The 17211-nt window shown below is 36.4% G+C and overlaps 1 protein-coding gene and 1 long non-coding RNA gene across 3 annotated transcripts; both read right to left on the reverse strand.

The window, feature by feature from the left end:
* Positions 1 to 277: 277 nt before the first annotated feature.
* LOC306869761 lies at positions 278 to 2469 on the reverse strand. The gene is made up of 3 exons (XR_013784201.1): positions 2072 to 2469; positions 1514 to 1571; positions 278 to 1214 (listed from the first exon to the last, which is right to left on the reverse strand). It is a non-coding gene; the product is annotated as an uncharacterized lncRNA (long non-coding RNA).
* A 101-nt stretch (positions 2470 to 2570) lies between these two features.
* LOC306869763 (threonine--tRNA ligase 1, cytoplasmic) lies at positions 2571 to 11031 on the reverse strand. 2 transcript variants are annotated; one of them, XM_079416667.1, is made up of 19 exons: positions 10863 to 11031; positions 10409 to 10474; positions 9836 to 10026; positions 9131 to 9254; positions 8798 to 8919; positions 7983 to 8100; positions 7798 to 7862; positions 7222 to 7300; positions 6894 to 7040; positions 5834 to 5932; positions 5374 to 5540; positions 5073 to 5235; positions 4680 to 4817; positions 4456 to 4533; positions 4266 to 4366; positions 3962 to 4066; positions 3797 to 3869; positions 3590 to 3704; positions 2571 to 3098 (listed from the first exon to the last, which is right to left on the reverse strand). In XM_079416667.1, the coding sequence occupies exons 1-19, from the start codon at positions 10917 to 10919 to the stop codon at positions 2950 to 2952; spliced, it is 2157 nt and encodes a 718-aa protein (XP_079272793.1). In that variant the 5' UTR covers positions 10920 to 11031; the 3' UTR covers positions 2571 to 2949. The 2 variants fall into 2 exon arrangements, with proteins under 2 accessions (XP_079272793.1, XP_079272794.1); XM_079416668.1 differs by having other exon boundaries at positions 8016 to 8100; positions 10863 to 11007.
* Between the last annotated feature and the right edge of the window lie 6180 nt (positions 11032 to 17211).

Below are 17211 nucleotides of genomic sequence, written 5' to 3' on the forward strand. Positions count from 1 at the left end.
GGAAGATTCATGGAGTGCTCACCGGCTCTCTGCTATCACTTGGGGCCAGGGGTCAATTGAAGAGAAGATTAGACTTCAGTCTGTCTCGGTCTCTTTGAATTGGTGTGTTTTTCTCTTGTTGTGGCGTTTGTAATCTTGCAGAGTAGCACCACCGTGTGGATGTCAGAGTAATAGCAACAAGTGACGTATTGTCTGCACACAAACGGCTAAAAAAATATACTGAAATTGTGTATACTGAGATCTTACAAATTACTGTATAAAAATATATAAGAATACACTCCATTGATTAATTTTTATTCATTTTAAAATACAGTAAAATTCTTTCAAAACGTTAAACGCTAAAATTGCAAACAGAGTGGAATGCACCGACATTTTGGAAATAAGTTTTTAATAAGCTTTGTGTGAGACATAGAAATCATATAAATAAACAATATTGAAACATTGAAATATTGAAAAATTAGAACTCTGCAACTGTCCAAAATCCCATGGTCCAAATTTATTATACATGTGTGCAAATGAAAAATATGTATTGTACTGTTTACTATTGTATTGATGTTATCATCCCTGAAAACATGATAAAAACAATACATACTGAGTTTTTGGAGAACTTTGCATGGCAAACATTTCAAAAGCATTAATGTGCATCGTGAAAAAAGCACACTATTTTTTTTTTTTTTTTTTTTAAACAACTTGGTTTCCTGTTTCCTCATGATTTCATAGATCGTACAACAATAAAAGCGCATGCAAACAGCAATAACATTATTTTCTCCAAGTCAGCATTACATAGCATAGTGAAGCGTCCTGTTGTTCATGAGATGAGGTCACTATAACTCAATGCTGCTACATTCTCTGGTGTAACCATCTAAACTTGACATGCACCAATAAATCATTAATGACGTAAGAATACCCTGCTGAGATCATGAAAAAGAAGGCTACAAAGTGCCAATATTTTGTTTTAGGTTAGTTTATTTAACCAAAAAAAAAAGTATGCCTAAACACGACGTCTTGGTATTTGATGTTTATCCACATTGTGATGAGACGCTGCTCCTTTGCTGGACAGTTTTTTTCACCTCTATTGTTGAGGTTTTTAGATCATTCAGTGCAAATCGTATGGAGGCCATAGTTTGGAAGAGCTGGGCCTGAAACTCAGTCTCTGGCTTTGCTTTCTCCTGTAATTGCTTCTCCTTTGGAGTGAGTTCATTTCCTTCAGGTATCTAAATAAGTAAAATATTATTATGATTATTATATTATTACTTTTCCATTTCCATTTATGTATGCAGCAGATGATTTCATTCAAAATACAAGTGAAAATTATTAAGTAGAACAACTGAGGACATGATGAACGTAGCCCTGTACTAGCCTATACTGCCATCGCATGGCACTAAAATGCGTTTTTTTGTTTATTATTATTTTTATTTTTTTACTTTTAGACTTTGACAGCATATACCGGAATATACAAAAACATAATTAATAATAAATAAATATAAAAAAAGAGGAAAAATAGTTTTCTTACTTCAGCAGATATTCTTTGCAGCCATGTTTTGTCCTCGTCTGTAAACTCCATCGCAGAACTGAAACCAGTAAATCATTTATCAATTAACAATAGCAAACTTTTATTAATGAAAGAAGTTCTTGAAAGAAGTTAGACATTAGACATTGCATGAAAGGTAAACTTTAATGTATGTTTTGACGGCCTGTCTAAGCCTGTCGGGTCTATAAAGTAGCCCAAAAACGCTTTCAGACGCTACAAATTACACTTATTGTCTGCATCAGACAGAAAAACATTGTATCAAATGTCAATGATTTTAAAGAAAAACAGCACAAGAACGTTTTTTTCAAGCAAACAAGACTTCACTGTGCATAAACGAAAGTGAAATAAAACAGTCTACTATCTTGTTTTGCTTTACAATAACGTAGCTTGTAAGGAAAAAGGAACATTTCAAATTAAAAACTAAGATTGATTCTTTTGCCCAATAGCCACTCGGATCGTTACATTATACAGGTTCAGCCTATATGCACAGTATCGACGAAATGTAAAGTACTCTTTCTCACACAAGTGATTTTGACTTACCTTATAAGGGAAATCATTTTAAAAATCCTTTTTTTCTCGTTAAAGCAGCGCCGAGCTCCGTTTAATGGTAGTTATAGAACATCTTTGTTTAACAGAAGTCTATTTGTGAATCCTGAAAAAACCAACCTCAGCTGTCGAAACCTTTTAAAGTCTATGGTCGAAACAGCTGACTGCAGAAGTACACGATGGAAAAACATACATGCTTTCACTATAGCAATTCAAAATAAGACAATATATCCAAAAATATTAAAACTTCTAAGTCTGCCTGTCGTTTACTACTCGCTCGTTTATCCGGTTAGAAGTGCAAACTGCAAGCAGGCGATTTCTGATAAATCAGCTGCACAACGCAAGTGAAAGTGAAAGTGAATGTAACATTGGGCTTAAACACGTAAACAACTACGTCTAGTGCGCCACGCCATGTCTATTATAAATATTCCAACAATAACAGCTTTCGACTGCATTTGAAGTCGTTATAGCAAAAGTGAGGCATAAAAGAATGGAAAGATATACCGTTTTATTTCATCCCCAACAACATCAGACAAGCTACCAGACATTATTATTATTTACCCATTCACATAGAAAAGACCCTTTCCTATAACAAAGTATAATGGATATCTGACAAATAAACATTCCCAGGATATTTTTTATTTACAGTTTTTTTTATGCAAAGTATTAACAATTAATCAGGTCTTTAGACTTTTGGACAATTGAATGATTAGTTATAAAATAATGTCACTGATTTAAAACCTGAGCCCCTGAACCACACAGTTCCAGTTGAGAAGTTATGGATCATCAATGAAGAATAGCAGCATGCTGCTGCCCAGTAGCATCTGAGCATATGGCATATGAAGGAAGACTTGGAAGGATGTTTAGGGAGTTCAGAATTCCTCTTCTGCGTTACAGGTTCTTGAGGCCTTCAGCTCCTTGAGTCGCTCCATGCAGTCCGTCAGACTCCTCTCTCCATGCACCTTGTTGTCACGAGTCCTAACATTTACTGTGTCACTGCTCTTCTCCTTTTCACCCACCACTGTCATTGAATCAACCGTAAAAATTAGGATCACATGAATTTATGTTAACATATCTGCAGCTGACACTTGTCAATTAAAACAAATGTGAATGGCATTTTAATTTAAGCTACCGAGAAGAAATCACTGTTTGCTTGTGCCGTTTACAACTTTACGAAACACAAGACAATTATCCACCTTATTTTGCAACGTAGAAGTATGCTGTTTTCTTTGAATGTGCAAGACTATTCATTAACTGCTATAGGTAAATAAGAATGAAGCGCAGTAAACAGTCAAACTACTAGCTTTAAAAATAAGTGTGCTTTTAAAGACTCTTTTAAATGTGCTTTTTAAATAAGACAGTTTTTTTTTACAGGTAAAATAACTGGAAGCCTCACACATTTAAGTAACAATATATACACAAATAATTTACAGTAGCAAACAGGAACAAACCATGATTTTTAAATTATCTATTGAAATATTTCTAATTTCAACATTACTATGGATCACTCACCTAAAATGAAATTGTACTGAGCCAACTGAGCATTCCTGATCTTCTTGTTCAGGGTGCAGCCTGGGTCCAGATCCACATCCGTCATCAACCCTCCTCTGTGGAACTCCTGTTGTACCTGAGATTGACAAGGGATTGTTTTTGATAATGTTTATGTTGGAATCAGAGCTAACAGCTACTAGTGTATGGGAATTAGCGAGCAGAACGTACTCTCTGGGCATACTCATCACAAGTGGGTCCAACAGGAACCACCATCACCTGATGTGGGGACAGCCACAGTGGCCTGTGGGAAACAAAAGCAGGAGAATTTGGAAAGGCGCACATATGGTGTGTGACTAAACATTATCATGTGAGAGTCCCCTTCCTAAGCCGTACCACTTTCCCCCATAGTTTTCAGTCAGGATGGCGATCATGCGTTCCACTGAACCCAGGATCGCTCTGTGGATGATCACAGGTCTCTTCTTGTCATCGCCATCATGGCTGAAGAGAGACAAAGTTTGGGTTACAAAGTCAGCAACTTGCACAGGTAAAAATGCAGGAGGGGTGTAGTAATAAAATATTACCACAAAATGTCACTGTTGTACAGGGAACAGAAATTGCTTTGGATGTTCTCTCAGGTTTTATTTCTTCTTATTATTTTATTCAGGAAAACATGTAATGTTTACTTGAGTAAACATACCTCACAAATGTAAGATTGAAGCGAATAGGCAACTGGAAGTCCAGCTGAATGGTAGCACATTGGTGATACCTGCCAATGGCATCCTTTATCTGAATATCAATCTGAATCACAAAATAAAAAAAATACTTTAGTGTAAAGTCATTTCCTAAATGTACATATTTCATATTATGCTTTATTTATCCAGTTGAACCTTTGGTCCATAGAAAGCTCCATCACCAGGATTCAGAACCCATTTCTCTCCAAAATCATTCAGGCTGTTCTCCAGTTGCTAAAACAATTAACAAGGGCTTAATGAAGTCAAACTAAACCAGATATGCATGATTTAATTCTCACCAACCCAAATTTTGAACAGTACTGTATGTGCATTTATTTGCTTATGCTCTTTTTGTGTTTATGCAAAGTGTCAAATTTTACCTTCTCAGCCTGGTCCCACACTTCAGGTTCTCCTAGGAACTTCTCTGGCCTGGTGGAAAGGTTCAATTTGAAGGTGAAGCCAAACACATCATACACTGTACGTAGGAAGTTCAGGCAACCCTTTATCTCAGACTCAATCTGTTAGATAGGAAAATGGGTAAGGAGGTAAGATGAGGAAAATAATGACCTCCTAAATGCAATTCATACAAACAAATCATTAATTGATTAGGCTTATGAATCGAACATAGTCCTTTAACACACTGAAAAATGTAGGGCTTCCACACCTTTAAACCAACACATTTCCATGGCTTAAAGAGCATAACCTGATACATTTACATGTACAATAGAAAGGCAAGTCACAAAAAAGCATCATTTATTCCAAAAGTAACTTGCCTGGTCCATAGAGCAGAAGATGTGTGCGTCGTCTTGTTGGAAACGTCTGACTCTGGTCAGGCCAGTAAGAGCTCCAGACAACTCATTACGGTGCAAGACCCCAAAATCAGCCAAACGCAGAGGCAGTTCCCTCCAAGAGCGCGGCCGGTGGTCAAACATCAGACTGGCAAATAAGGAACATGTTTACATAATGAAAAATTATCCTTGCTTAACTTTTTGCATTCAGGGATACTGTCAATGCCCGTTACAATAAACAACACTTCAAAACTTCTGTTGTAGTGAATACAGAAAGATTTTGTACCAGTGTCCAGGGCAGTTCATGGGCTTGAGGGCAAAGATCTCCTTCTCCACCTCAAAGGAGAACATATTTTCGCTGTAGTGCTGCCAGTGTCCTGAGGTTTGCCATAGTTTGCTGTTGTAGATGTTCGGTGTGACCACTTCCTGGAATCCCCTCTTTCTGTATTCATTCTACACAATAAAATTTAGAATAGTGCAACAAAAATGGTCAGTGAAAATGCATAAATATTAAAGTGGTTTTCTCACAATCATTAACAGGGTCCTTGAAGTGAACCAACCTATCCATTACATGGTCTACTGAACCATGACATCCATAAAATGCAATTTAGCAGATCCTAATAGACCTCTGCAAACCCTGCTCCACAACACACCCTTGTTTTATCAGCTATTGTATTTTTTAAATGGATGATATTGGCTCTGTAGTAACAGAATGAACTATGAATTCAAAATGGGGGGAAACTCACTCTAATAAACTCGATCAGAGTATTATAGATGTAGGCTCCTTTAGGCAAAAAGAAACAACTTCCCGGGCTCAGGTCGTGGAAGAAAAACAAGTCTTGCTCCTGGAAAGACAAAAGCGGGGGAGAGAGAGTGTATGTGTAAAAAATTAAAGGTGAGAGAAACAATTATTATACAACTCAGAAATCTAAACGAGAATACAGGAGGATACAAAGGAAAAGAACTAGAAGTTTAAATGAGCAAGCGATACAAAAAAATAGGACAAATGGCTGATTATGCTCTTGCTTTTGTTCTGACAAAGTGTTCCCTGTGCAACCATCAGCATGCCCATGAACAGATGGCACATTAAGGAGACAGACATCTGCCTTCTTTATGGGCACAGTCCCCGTTCTCTCCCCATCCAGCCCACCTATCAGACCTGTCTTCAGTCACCACAGATTTGAGACTCCCTACACAGTGCATCAAATGAGATGCTGGCTGAGTCATTAGCACATCGAAGTGTCCACATGTCCTCTAGTGTGAGCAGTTTTGTCCCCCAAATGTTCAGTGGAAAGTGGCTTTTTTGTATTAATTTGCATACTGCTGACTTTTATAATTATTCACTTCCAGTTGTGCAGATGCGCATACATGTTGCTGCTGGCTTTGTGATTTAATTACACTGCCATTCAAAAGTTGGTGGCGAGTAAGGACGGTAGTGAGTGAAAGACATTTTTGATTAAGACTTTTTTTAAATTTATGAGTCAGTACTGTGCACCACCATTAGTAGCCTATATTTAATTCCTGGCATCGAAGCATTTAAATAAGGCACGATTTACATAATCCATAGACAAGAATTACAACTGACGCAGCATTTTGCGTTTTCTTTGGGGCCATGGTAGGAATACATTTTCCTCATGTTTTTATGATGTGCTGCCATATGCATTTTTCATGTACATTTCTGGCTTATCTGTAAACAGTCCCTGCATTTACAGTAAAATGGTTCATAGTAGAAATCCATTAAATATTTCAGATGAGTGGTAGGCGTTTATCACGTATGCAAGTCAATTTTCACACATCTACACATACCCTTCCTAGTTTGCGATGATCCCTGCTCTTGGCTTCTTCCTGGAATTTCTCCCATTCTTTCAGCATCTTAGCATCAGGGAAAGAGATGCCATAGATCCTTTGGAGGCTCTCCATGTCAGCTTTGCCCTCCCAATATGTAGAAGAATTCTGTGATTTACATCATATTTGGGATTATACATCATGCTGTAGGGATAATATGCCTTATGTACAAGTTGGGATAATATGACAGAGGAATGTGGAAAGGAGTTTTAATTGAGTTAATTTAAATTGTTAAAAGGTTCTGCAAGGATACCAGGGACAAAATGAAGGAAAGGGCTTAATTGTGCACCTTGTGGATCTTCAAGGCCTTGATCTTTCCTGTATGTCTTACATGAGGCCCTCTGCACAGATCAATCAAAGGTCCACACCTACAGAACCAACAGTAAAATGTGTAAATAAACTAAGGTATAAATACATTGTATATACACTACCATTTTTAAAATGTTTTTGAAAGTAGACCATTTTAATCTAACCAAAAATACAGTAAAACGGTAATATTGTGAAATATTAATATATAAAATAACTGTTTTATATTTAAATGCATTTTAAAATGTAATTTATTTCTGTGATGGCAAAACTTCCAGCAGCCATTACTCCAGTCTTCAGAGTTATATGATCCTTCAGAAATCATACTAATATGCTGATTAGGTTCACACAAAACAATTATTTTTATAATCAATGTTGAATAGTTTAGGATTATTTGATGAACAGAAAGTTCACAAGAACAGCATTTATTTGAAATAGAAATCTTTTAAAACTACAAACCTTTTTAATGCCAGTGTAAATAGTCTTTAAAACTATTTTTAAATAAATAAATAATACAAAACACTTCAAAGGAACATGTTTTTCCAACCAAAAATCATACCTGTAAACTGTAGTTGTTGGGGTGGTAACCTTTTCATTTAGGATCCTGCACTTGAACTTGTTGTACTAGAAGAAAGAGAGAAGCAGATTTCACTGGTCAGACTCTGAACTTCAAGGCGCTCAGGTGTTCAGGGTTTATTCATAGCATGAGCTTATATTTCTCGCTCTTAGAAAGGAAGCAACTACCTTGAACATCTCCAACAGAGTCTCCTTCTTTACCTCCAGCCTCTCAAAGGGCTGCTTCTCTTTGATGATCTTCTTACACAAGTTCTCCAAAGAGGGAAAATCATTACTCGATACACCTCTGAGAACCGGCAGGCGAGGAAGGGAGAGGATAGAGAAAATAAAACACACAAACGTGCACAGATTTCATTAAAAAACATAAGCTCTTCTTAAATAAAAACTAGTGCAAAGAATTACAAAACATCTCACAGATGTCACCAATCAATTAAAGCAACTTTAGTCTTCCAGCAGTCATCTTCTATGACAAAGCAATGCATTTTCAGAAAAATACCTACTCTGGACCAGACAGAGCCACGCTAAAAAAATAAGGCAGAGCTTGACAGTGATATTATCATAATGAATACATTTGCATATATTGGCTTTCAACAAGTAAACTACAGCCTTTATTTTGCTCCTTCCAGCTTATCTAAAGCCACTGCACTGATCCTGGTCAAACAAAAGGTCATGTCATTGTTAAAAAGGAATGAAAACTCCTGAACAAAAATACGAAATGTTGTATTTCTTGGCCAGCTACTTAGCATAATTTCTAACCACAGATGAATTAATGTGACTTCCACGCTCTGACTGACAGTTCTAAACAATAGATGGTAAAGGGACACAATAGTGACCTGAATTAGCATGGATGACAACAGTAGTGAGAAGCATATTATAATTTGATGCCTGTAGTCTGCCCTGTAATACTACAGTTCAGTTGATGAACAACCCAAATCATTCTAATTCAAAAAAAATAAAAACAACAGAAAGTATGTCTGACTTACTCATTTTCAAGAAACATATCATAGTAAAAGCCATTCTCAATGGGAGGCCCATAACAAAGGCATCCTCCATAGACTCGCTCCATAGCCTCTCCCATTATGTGGGCACTGGAGTGCCAATACACCTAAAGAAAGAAGTTTTTAAATAATATGCAAAAATACACGCTTTCAATCATCTATATAATAAAACAATTCATAAGAAACATTTTCTCCGCGCACTACTTATTATGTGGTGGGGTCACTGCTATTGGTCTAGCATTCATTAAAATAAATAACGCAAATGCAAACTTGAGATTTTTTTTTTAAAAACATAAAAAAAAAAAACTCTAAACTTACTGCTTGTGCCTCTTCATCGTCAAATTTGAGAAACACTAGACTGCAGTCTTCTTCTAAGGGCCGGTCTAGATCCCATACCATATTGTTCACTTTGGAGATCACGGTATTATCAGCAAGGCCTTGGCTGTTAAGTAAAACACATTATAATGTCATACACTGTGATTACAAGTTATTGCTTGATTTGGAAGCATAATGCAATCAAGCAACTCACTAAGAAATCACCTTTTTTGGTGCCTTTCAATGAAAGGGAGAATTTTAAGTTTAAGTTAAACTTCTATATAACAATTCACACATTATTATTAATATTTTTTATATTATTATTTATATATTTGCATTGCACCTAGACTAGCTTTCTAATAAACCTGAAAGCTTACACTATAAATATTGACAAACTCCTTATGTTCCTCTATCGTAGGTTGCTTTGGATAAAAAAAAATATTCTCTTAAATGCATAAATGTAAATGTTGTCGACTGTATCTATTGTCCCACCCCAAATTCCTGCCACTGGCGGAGTCAATATTTCTATGCCAGATCACTCACAAACAGAACAATGTTTTGATTGCATTATGAAACCTCAGCGTTTATACACGTTTATATAAGTATTTCAAAAAACTTAAAGTTTACCAATCTTTCACAGGTGTCATTGCTAACTATGTCATTGGTTCAAGCAAGAGTTGACAACATCGGTGTTAAAAAAAAGCTAACCTGATGCCACAGGCAACCTGGTAAGGTGTGGTCTTCCAGGATTCTCCATCTACTACTTTTCCATCGGGCAGTGTGATCTTGATGGGTTTGCAGTCTTTTGCTGCTTTCTCAGACAGCAAGGCATCATGTTCTGCCTTCAGCTTGTTATAAATGGACAGACGCTCATTGATGTACTGTGGTAGAGGATTCAACTATAGAGAAAAAAAAGAGACAAAACTCATATTTTTATCACATAACCACTATCCATTGTTTTAAGGGTCCTCCAAAAGTGCATGTATCATAAATAATAAACCATAGCACAATTTAGCATTACAGGAGATATACTGCCTTTACAATTCTGAACCAAACCAAGCCCATCCTCCTCTGGAAAGGAATTTAAATCAATACACAATTGCACATATGCCAAATATTTTCTAGTTACATAATGTGCATGGATACTATCCACATGCTTAACAATGCTTTTATTAGTTTATACAGAGAATGGAATCTTTGAAGGCATTGTGGAATACGCAAGTGTTGCAATACATTGCAATATCCTACACAACACACCTACAGAATAATACCAGCACAAACCTCAACCCTGCCACTCGCATCTCCACCAGCATTCTTGTTTTTCTTCTTTCCTCCATCTTTGCTATTCTGAAAGAAAGGGTGCGACGTTCATTGGTTATTAGATTCAACTGTCAATTAGTTTTTCATGTCAACAAAGAAAAGAGTTCAAACATGTCACTCCACCCGCTGTAAAGTGATACAGAAACAACACCTGACTGCAAACCTGTATACAACAGAGCATATTAAATATCAATATAGCACAGCTGTCAGACAAATAACGAGAGCAACGTGTTTCAAAGGTCCCAAAAACTATATATATATATATATATATATATATATATATATATATATATATATAACTTATATAAAAAATAATAATAAGGCATTAAGGGTTTTGACAGCAACATGCTATGACTGTCTCAGAGGACTTCTTCAGTTCACTAGCTAGTCAGCTAACTGCATGCACATCTGATACCTTCTTCTCGTCCATGTTCAGATCCTTCATCTGTTCGGTAACGTTCTCTTCCGCCATAATCGGACAAAAATATTACAAGCACGAACAAGTAACAGTCTACAGATTTGTACAGTCTTGCTTCAGGACACCGGCATGCACGTTTCCCGGATATTGCGGGAAGGCAAATGCTGATGCAACAATGTGATGAATTTGGAATGCTGTCCGTGATTGGTGATTCACTGTGATTGATGTAATTATAAACCAATCATCAGGCAGAGTATTTAATTTTTGGCGCAGTAAGATGATGCAATGCGAATGACATACTATAAAAGGTAAGACAGGCTTTTACTGCATACGTCTCTATTGTTATTGCTAATTATAATATAATGTGCCATTTTAGTCAAGTTAACAACATGAGGGTTTCTTTTTAGCCATGGCTGTGTGACAAAAGTTTTACCCATGTCTTTGGGCTTTCCCCTCAAACGTAAATAAAGGGGTTCAATTCGAGAAGCTATATAAAAGCAATGCATTCTAGTGGCACCTAGTGGGCCAAAATGAGAAGCGCAACTATTAATAATAACATAATATGACACAGTGGTATAGAAACAGCACCTTAGAGGGTACTTATACAAAAAGCATTTGTTTACATCGAGTATTTATAGCGAACCTGCTGGGTACGGCACATGATTTACCTCTAACTACTACATCTACTTCTAACTTAGCGTATTACTTATAAGCAAGGCTCTTGAACTGAAAGCCCTTGTGGAATGGAATGGAAGTAGAGGTGTATGTGGAACTGAAAAAGTGTCATTAGTAAAACAAAGGGTTTTGTTTAGGATCAGGATTTACTGGAACATTTAAATTTTTTTATACACTTTTTTTTTTTATTACTCTCCTTTATACTGAAGTGGGTGCAAAGTTAAGTTTGCTGTAGCGATATTGCTTTACTTTCTGTTTTTCTTCCTTTCTTTTCTTCTTTTGAAGTTTCTGATCATATTTTGTAGGGCATCATCTCATCAACATAGTGCTTTGAAAATCCCAATATTATTTTTTTATTCACATGCTGGTCAGAGCTCTAGTGTCAATGTTATCGCTGTGTAATAGTAGGGCATGTAAATTTGCTTCATACTCCATTGAGGAGGATTTACATATTCATTTAGAAAAGCTAATTGTTCAGCATGCCCAAACAAAGCCTATAAACTCAAGGGTGTTTTGGACTTTGAATGCCAGTGTAAATAAGCCACATGGTCTCAAACAAATGCAGTTGCACCCTTGGTGCAATGGTTGGAAATCGTGGAACCGTGTCATCCATGGTCTTTGCCTGCTTGAATGCACAGCTGTATCTCTTTTTTTTTTTTTTCAGCGCTTAAAATTTTATGCTCCTTAATTTTTAAAAACTGCTTTTGAGGACATTTGTCACATCCACCTACTCTCTTGCATTTTTGAAGCATGAACCAAGATAACATAAAACAGAAAGACAGCACAGAAGACTGATCGTACGGAAAGCAATAATCCTGAAAGCCCATTTTGCTTTTTTTTGTTTTGTTTTTTTTTTTAGAGGTTTACTTTAGATGTATAGCATCAAGTAAGCCCACTGAACTACATGTGCGACTGCAAATAAGTGAGGTGAAAGTCAGGTCAGGTTTCATGACCTTACAATTGTTTAAGAAGATGAGTCTAGTGTCAGGCTGACCTGAGGATCTCTCTTAGATATCTAGTAATTTCATGGTCTAGAAAGTGCATTTTGAGGCCATAACACTGTAGAGTTCTCAGTTCACTTAAAAGAAATGAGCCTAAGCTTCCTGTTTCTTAGATGAAAGGGTTGTAAATAATTATTTCCCTTTAAATTGCTCCTTACGTTTGCTGGAATGTTGATTTTACCAAATGTTATTGGTGTCTTAAATATTGAGACTATATTGAATGAACACAAACATCAATATTCTGGTTACTACTGTAATGACACATAGACGGAAATATGGAGGTGACAGTTTTGTAATGATGTATACTACAAAACAAAGGTTAAATTCAATAAATTTAAAAAAATAATATTTAAAGAAGGTCAAGGACGTGTCTGACCTACATTTTTAAGTCCAGAAAGAAACACTTTCTTTAGGAAGCATGAATATGTTTAATTCCACCCATTTGCCATTCACAAGCAGGCCGAGTGGAACAGGTGACTCCAATGAATTTCGCATAGTGACAAAGGGTCTGTATCTACGTTTTAAAACCACTTCTCTCAAAGGATAGGCCAATGGCTTATGCAAATTCACCCTGTGCATGTCAGTAATTTATTATAGGGGAGTCACACAGGCTTCAAACCATCCACTGGCCTTAGAGAAAATGCTTCTGAGACGTAAGGAAGAAAAAAAAAGACAACCACAAATTGTGTGCAGAGGATGATTTCTTGTGATGTCCTTATGGTAATTGTGCAGCTGCTTAAATTGTAGTTTTTTTTATTGATTCTTACGGTCTGACTCTAATGGTATTCTTTTATGGTTGTGCAGGGAGTTTGTTTGGTTGCGTCATCTTAAATTCAACCCCAAGGTAACTTAAAATGATGGATTCTGAACATTAATAAATCTTAGCGAGCTTAGATACAGTTTTTTTTTTTTTATCGCAAAAGATAGTTGCTGGTCTGAAGACAATCTCTACTGAGGTTAAATTGTAAATTTCAAAGAAATCTTATTCCCATCACATTATCCATCAAAGAATGGCCTCTCCCAAACTCACTCCGATAATCTACAAAGAAGAAGCGACTCCCAAGAAAGTGCCCTAATCGATCAGTCGCCATGCTTTCCATTAGTTTGCACACAACAGAGGAGGGCTGTCAGTCTGTGTGAAATGTTGAGTGGAAAAGATTGCTCCCACATGATCTCAACTCGTATATACAGCCCACAGAGTCTTTCCTTGAGAGCCTGCAGTAATTCTGTCGACCGTCTCTGCAGACAAATGTTGCACTCTTTCTTTTGTATAGCCTTGGCTTGAGCATAAGCTTTAAAGATGTCTCCATAATCACAAGTAACTGGTTTCTTATCCACACACTAACCATATTCTTGAGGCACGTCTCTCACTCTCTGCGCTCCATGACATTGACCGCTCTAATGACAGTGACAGTTTCATGTGAGAAGTGGTGCAGTGACCAGCCGACACTCCCAGGTGCATTCAAACAAATCTCCAAGATGCACTTCAGTAACACTTCATAATTGCTTTTCAAATGTACTTGCTGTGTAAGTTTATTTAGTTTTAAAGAAATGATGCAAGGATGCATTAAATTGCTCAAAACTGACAATAAACAGTATGTTGAAAAATGTATCTTTTTTTTCCATACAATAGAAAGTCAGCGGTCACTAAAACTATTCATTCATTCTTCAAAATTTTACCCTATTCATATAAAGACTAACAAGAAGCATGCTAAAACCTACAACAGTTCAAACACTCATAATTGCATACACATACCGTTATGTAAGTGTTAAAATATGAAAAATACTGGATCGCTCTCAGCTCTGTTGCTTTTTTAATTTATTTTTCACACTCTTAATCTGACATACAGAAACATTCACAAGCCGACAAAAGTGCGCACACACACACAGACGCTGTTCACTGTGTTCAGTGTGTCTGTTTACTCTGAATGCAAATAGCTAACGCCACCCAGCATTGCTCAGATATTTACCTTTAGTACAAATAGCATATTACTTATGTTTTCTATCTTTATTTGACCCTCTAACTCTAGCACTCTCTATTCTTGACCCTATATTGCATATTTATTCTCTAACTGCTAGCTTTTCTTGAAAAACTAACTCTAGCTTTCTTTTTTTCTATTCTATCTACTTGTTTCTTTAAAAAAAAAAAAAAAAAAAAACTTGCTATGTGTTAGGCTAACCGACACTTGTCATAGCACTTGCATGTTGTTGCTTTTCTGTTGGTTTTGATTGCTTCTATTGTCCTCAGTTGTAAGTCACTTTGGATAAAAGCGTCTGCTAAATGACTAAATGTAAATGTTTAAACTTTGTGTGTACAGCATCTGCTACTATTTACACTGTGTAAATGGCAGCTACCTTTCTTTACACTTGGTGTAACTAGATGCGGTCATTAGCCAAACGTTAATGCAGTTTTCATGAAAACATTTGAAATATTAAAAATTTTGTGATTGTTGACAAATATAAGGAATGAGACCAGAAGAATTCTGGAAGCCTATAGAGCAGTGAGGGTAACAAAAGAGAGAGCTTATGGTCCTTCGAGTGCAAGTTAATATTTTTCAGTCTCTTTTGAGGAGCAAAATATTGCTTTTGCATGCAATGGCGTTGACACCGTAAGGTTTTTATATAACATATGTTTGGATTCAGTTACCATAAGATGAGTAAATTTTACATTAATTATTAATGGCTTAATCAAACACAGACAATGACTCATTCTCTTGACTTTATTGAACAAACTCACTGAATATTCCCTATACAGGGTGGTTCTTTTTCCACAGTGGTATTTAGCATTCTGGCTGTATATTGACTTAATAGTGACATGATTAGAAGTTCATTGCATTTGCAATAACAGCAGGCTTTGCCTTGGTGTTTCAGGCCTACCAGCTACCTGCCCTTGTAATTGGCTATAATGTGATTTGTGTACATTACTGTAAGCTGCAATGTAGTGCAAATAACTGGTTCATGGCTTGTCTAATCATCAAATAGTGTTTGTCTTTAAATGCATTTAATGCCTCACTATGAATATTAATTTCTTCATCTGTCCCAAGAGGACTAAAGGTTAATAAGTGCAAATATTTGTGAAAGCGTGACAGTCAGAGAATGGTTCTGTGATGCATATAAACTCAATTAATCAGATGAAAAAGAGGATCTGAAAATCTGGTCAGGTTTGGAAAAGTATGACATTCAACTGCATGTACCAATATTCATTTAAAAATGCTAACAGTGGCTTTCCAGTGAGGGTCAACATCGATAATGTTTAACAAAATCATTATGCATTCTCCAAACATGCATAGGCAGCGCAGTTCTCATTACTCTCCTGAGCAATAACAAGAATGAACTCCACACCTTCTCAGAGGGAATAAGGGGGGCTAAGATAGAGTATTAAAGCAAGGATGAATGCAAGAGAGAAAAGCCCCTGGCAATCCCAGGCCCCCCTGCCACTCCTGACATGAAAACTCCTCGCTGAATAATGAGCTTCTCCATTCCGGTAAATCCCTGCATTTGAGACTGGTGCTGCAGTGTTTTGTGTGCACTTCTTTACTATGTGATCGCTTCTCCGAGCTGAGCCATTTATGCATATTTTGCTTGGTGTTGCCGTCGCTGGTTAGGATTAACTGCCTGTGATAAATGTGCCATCTGCACAGTCTAGAGAGCATTGTTTTAGTTTACTTTGCTGGGTGTTCTCTAGCCCCTTCAGACCTGAATTTGTTTCACTGAACACATTTTTTTTTAATCCACTTGATATTTGCTCCTCTCCAATATAGAAATAAGTTTAAATTTTTAAACATTTTTTTTTTTTCATGTCCACTATAATGGACACCAGGACTGAAGAAAAATAAAACCCCCCATATTTTAACCATACATAATAAGTAGAGCTTGTGCACTATAGTTGAGCTAGTGTTTAAGATTTTTAGAAGAACACATACTATAAGAATGAGCAATGCAATAAGAATGTGGGGAAAAAGGTAAGATGATATGAAGTCTCAAAAAAACTTGTTTTGTGGTTGAAGTGGGTGAATCTTAGTATATGTATAAATGTCTTTTGTGTGTATTTGAATTGGTCTATGTGTACTTGCTGATTGTTTTGTTGAATATATGATTGTGTGCATTATAGTATCAAGGCATCAATGTATATGTGGAGGGTGTGTGAGTGTGTGTGTTGCTATGTATTAACTGATCTCACATCCACTATGGCTGTTTCTCATTAAAACCAATGAAAAGTTGATTGGCAGGCTATGGCCACTTTGAAGACATAAATGAAATCATATTAATTTCATTAATTAACATCAATGTTCATAAAACATTAACATTAGAATGTGTAGCTCTGTATTGAGCTTTGAAATGCTTCCACAAATTTCTAAACTTGTAATTCCTTAGGTGCTGTTGATATCTTTCAAGACCTGATGTCCATTGCGATGGACATAAAATAAAATAAAAAAATCCTGTGTTCTGCAACTCTGAAAGATCTTCAAAATAACTTTGAATATTATCATTTGCTAGTCTTAATTTTATAATAGGTGCAAGTTGATGAGGCTACCATAAACATAAATCTGCATATAAAAAGTCAAATGTGGACTTCCTCCTCTTCTTGTCTAGTTGGTTAGTCTCTCTTTTGTGAGGTCTGTAGCTCAATCAGGGCTGCGTTCAGCCCCGAATAAACGGTGCAAAACATT

The sequence above is a fragment of the Barbus barbus genome (genome assembly GCF_936440315.1).
Source record: "Barbus barbus genome assembly, chromosome: 5".
Classification (NCBI taxonomy): Eukaryota; Metazoa; Chordata; class Actinopteri; order Cypriniformes; family Cyprinidae; genus Barbus; species Barbus barbus.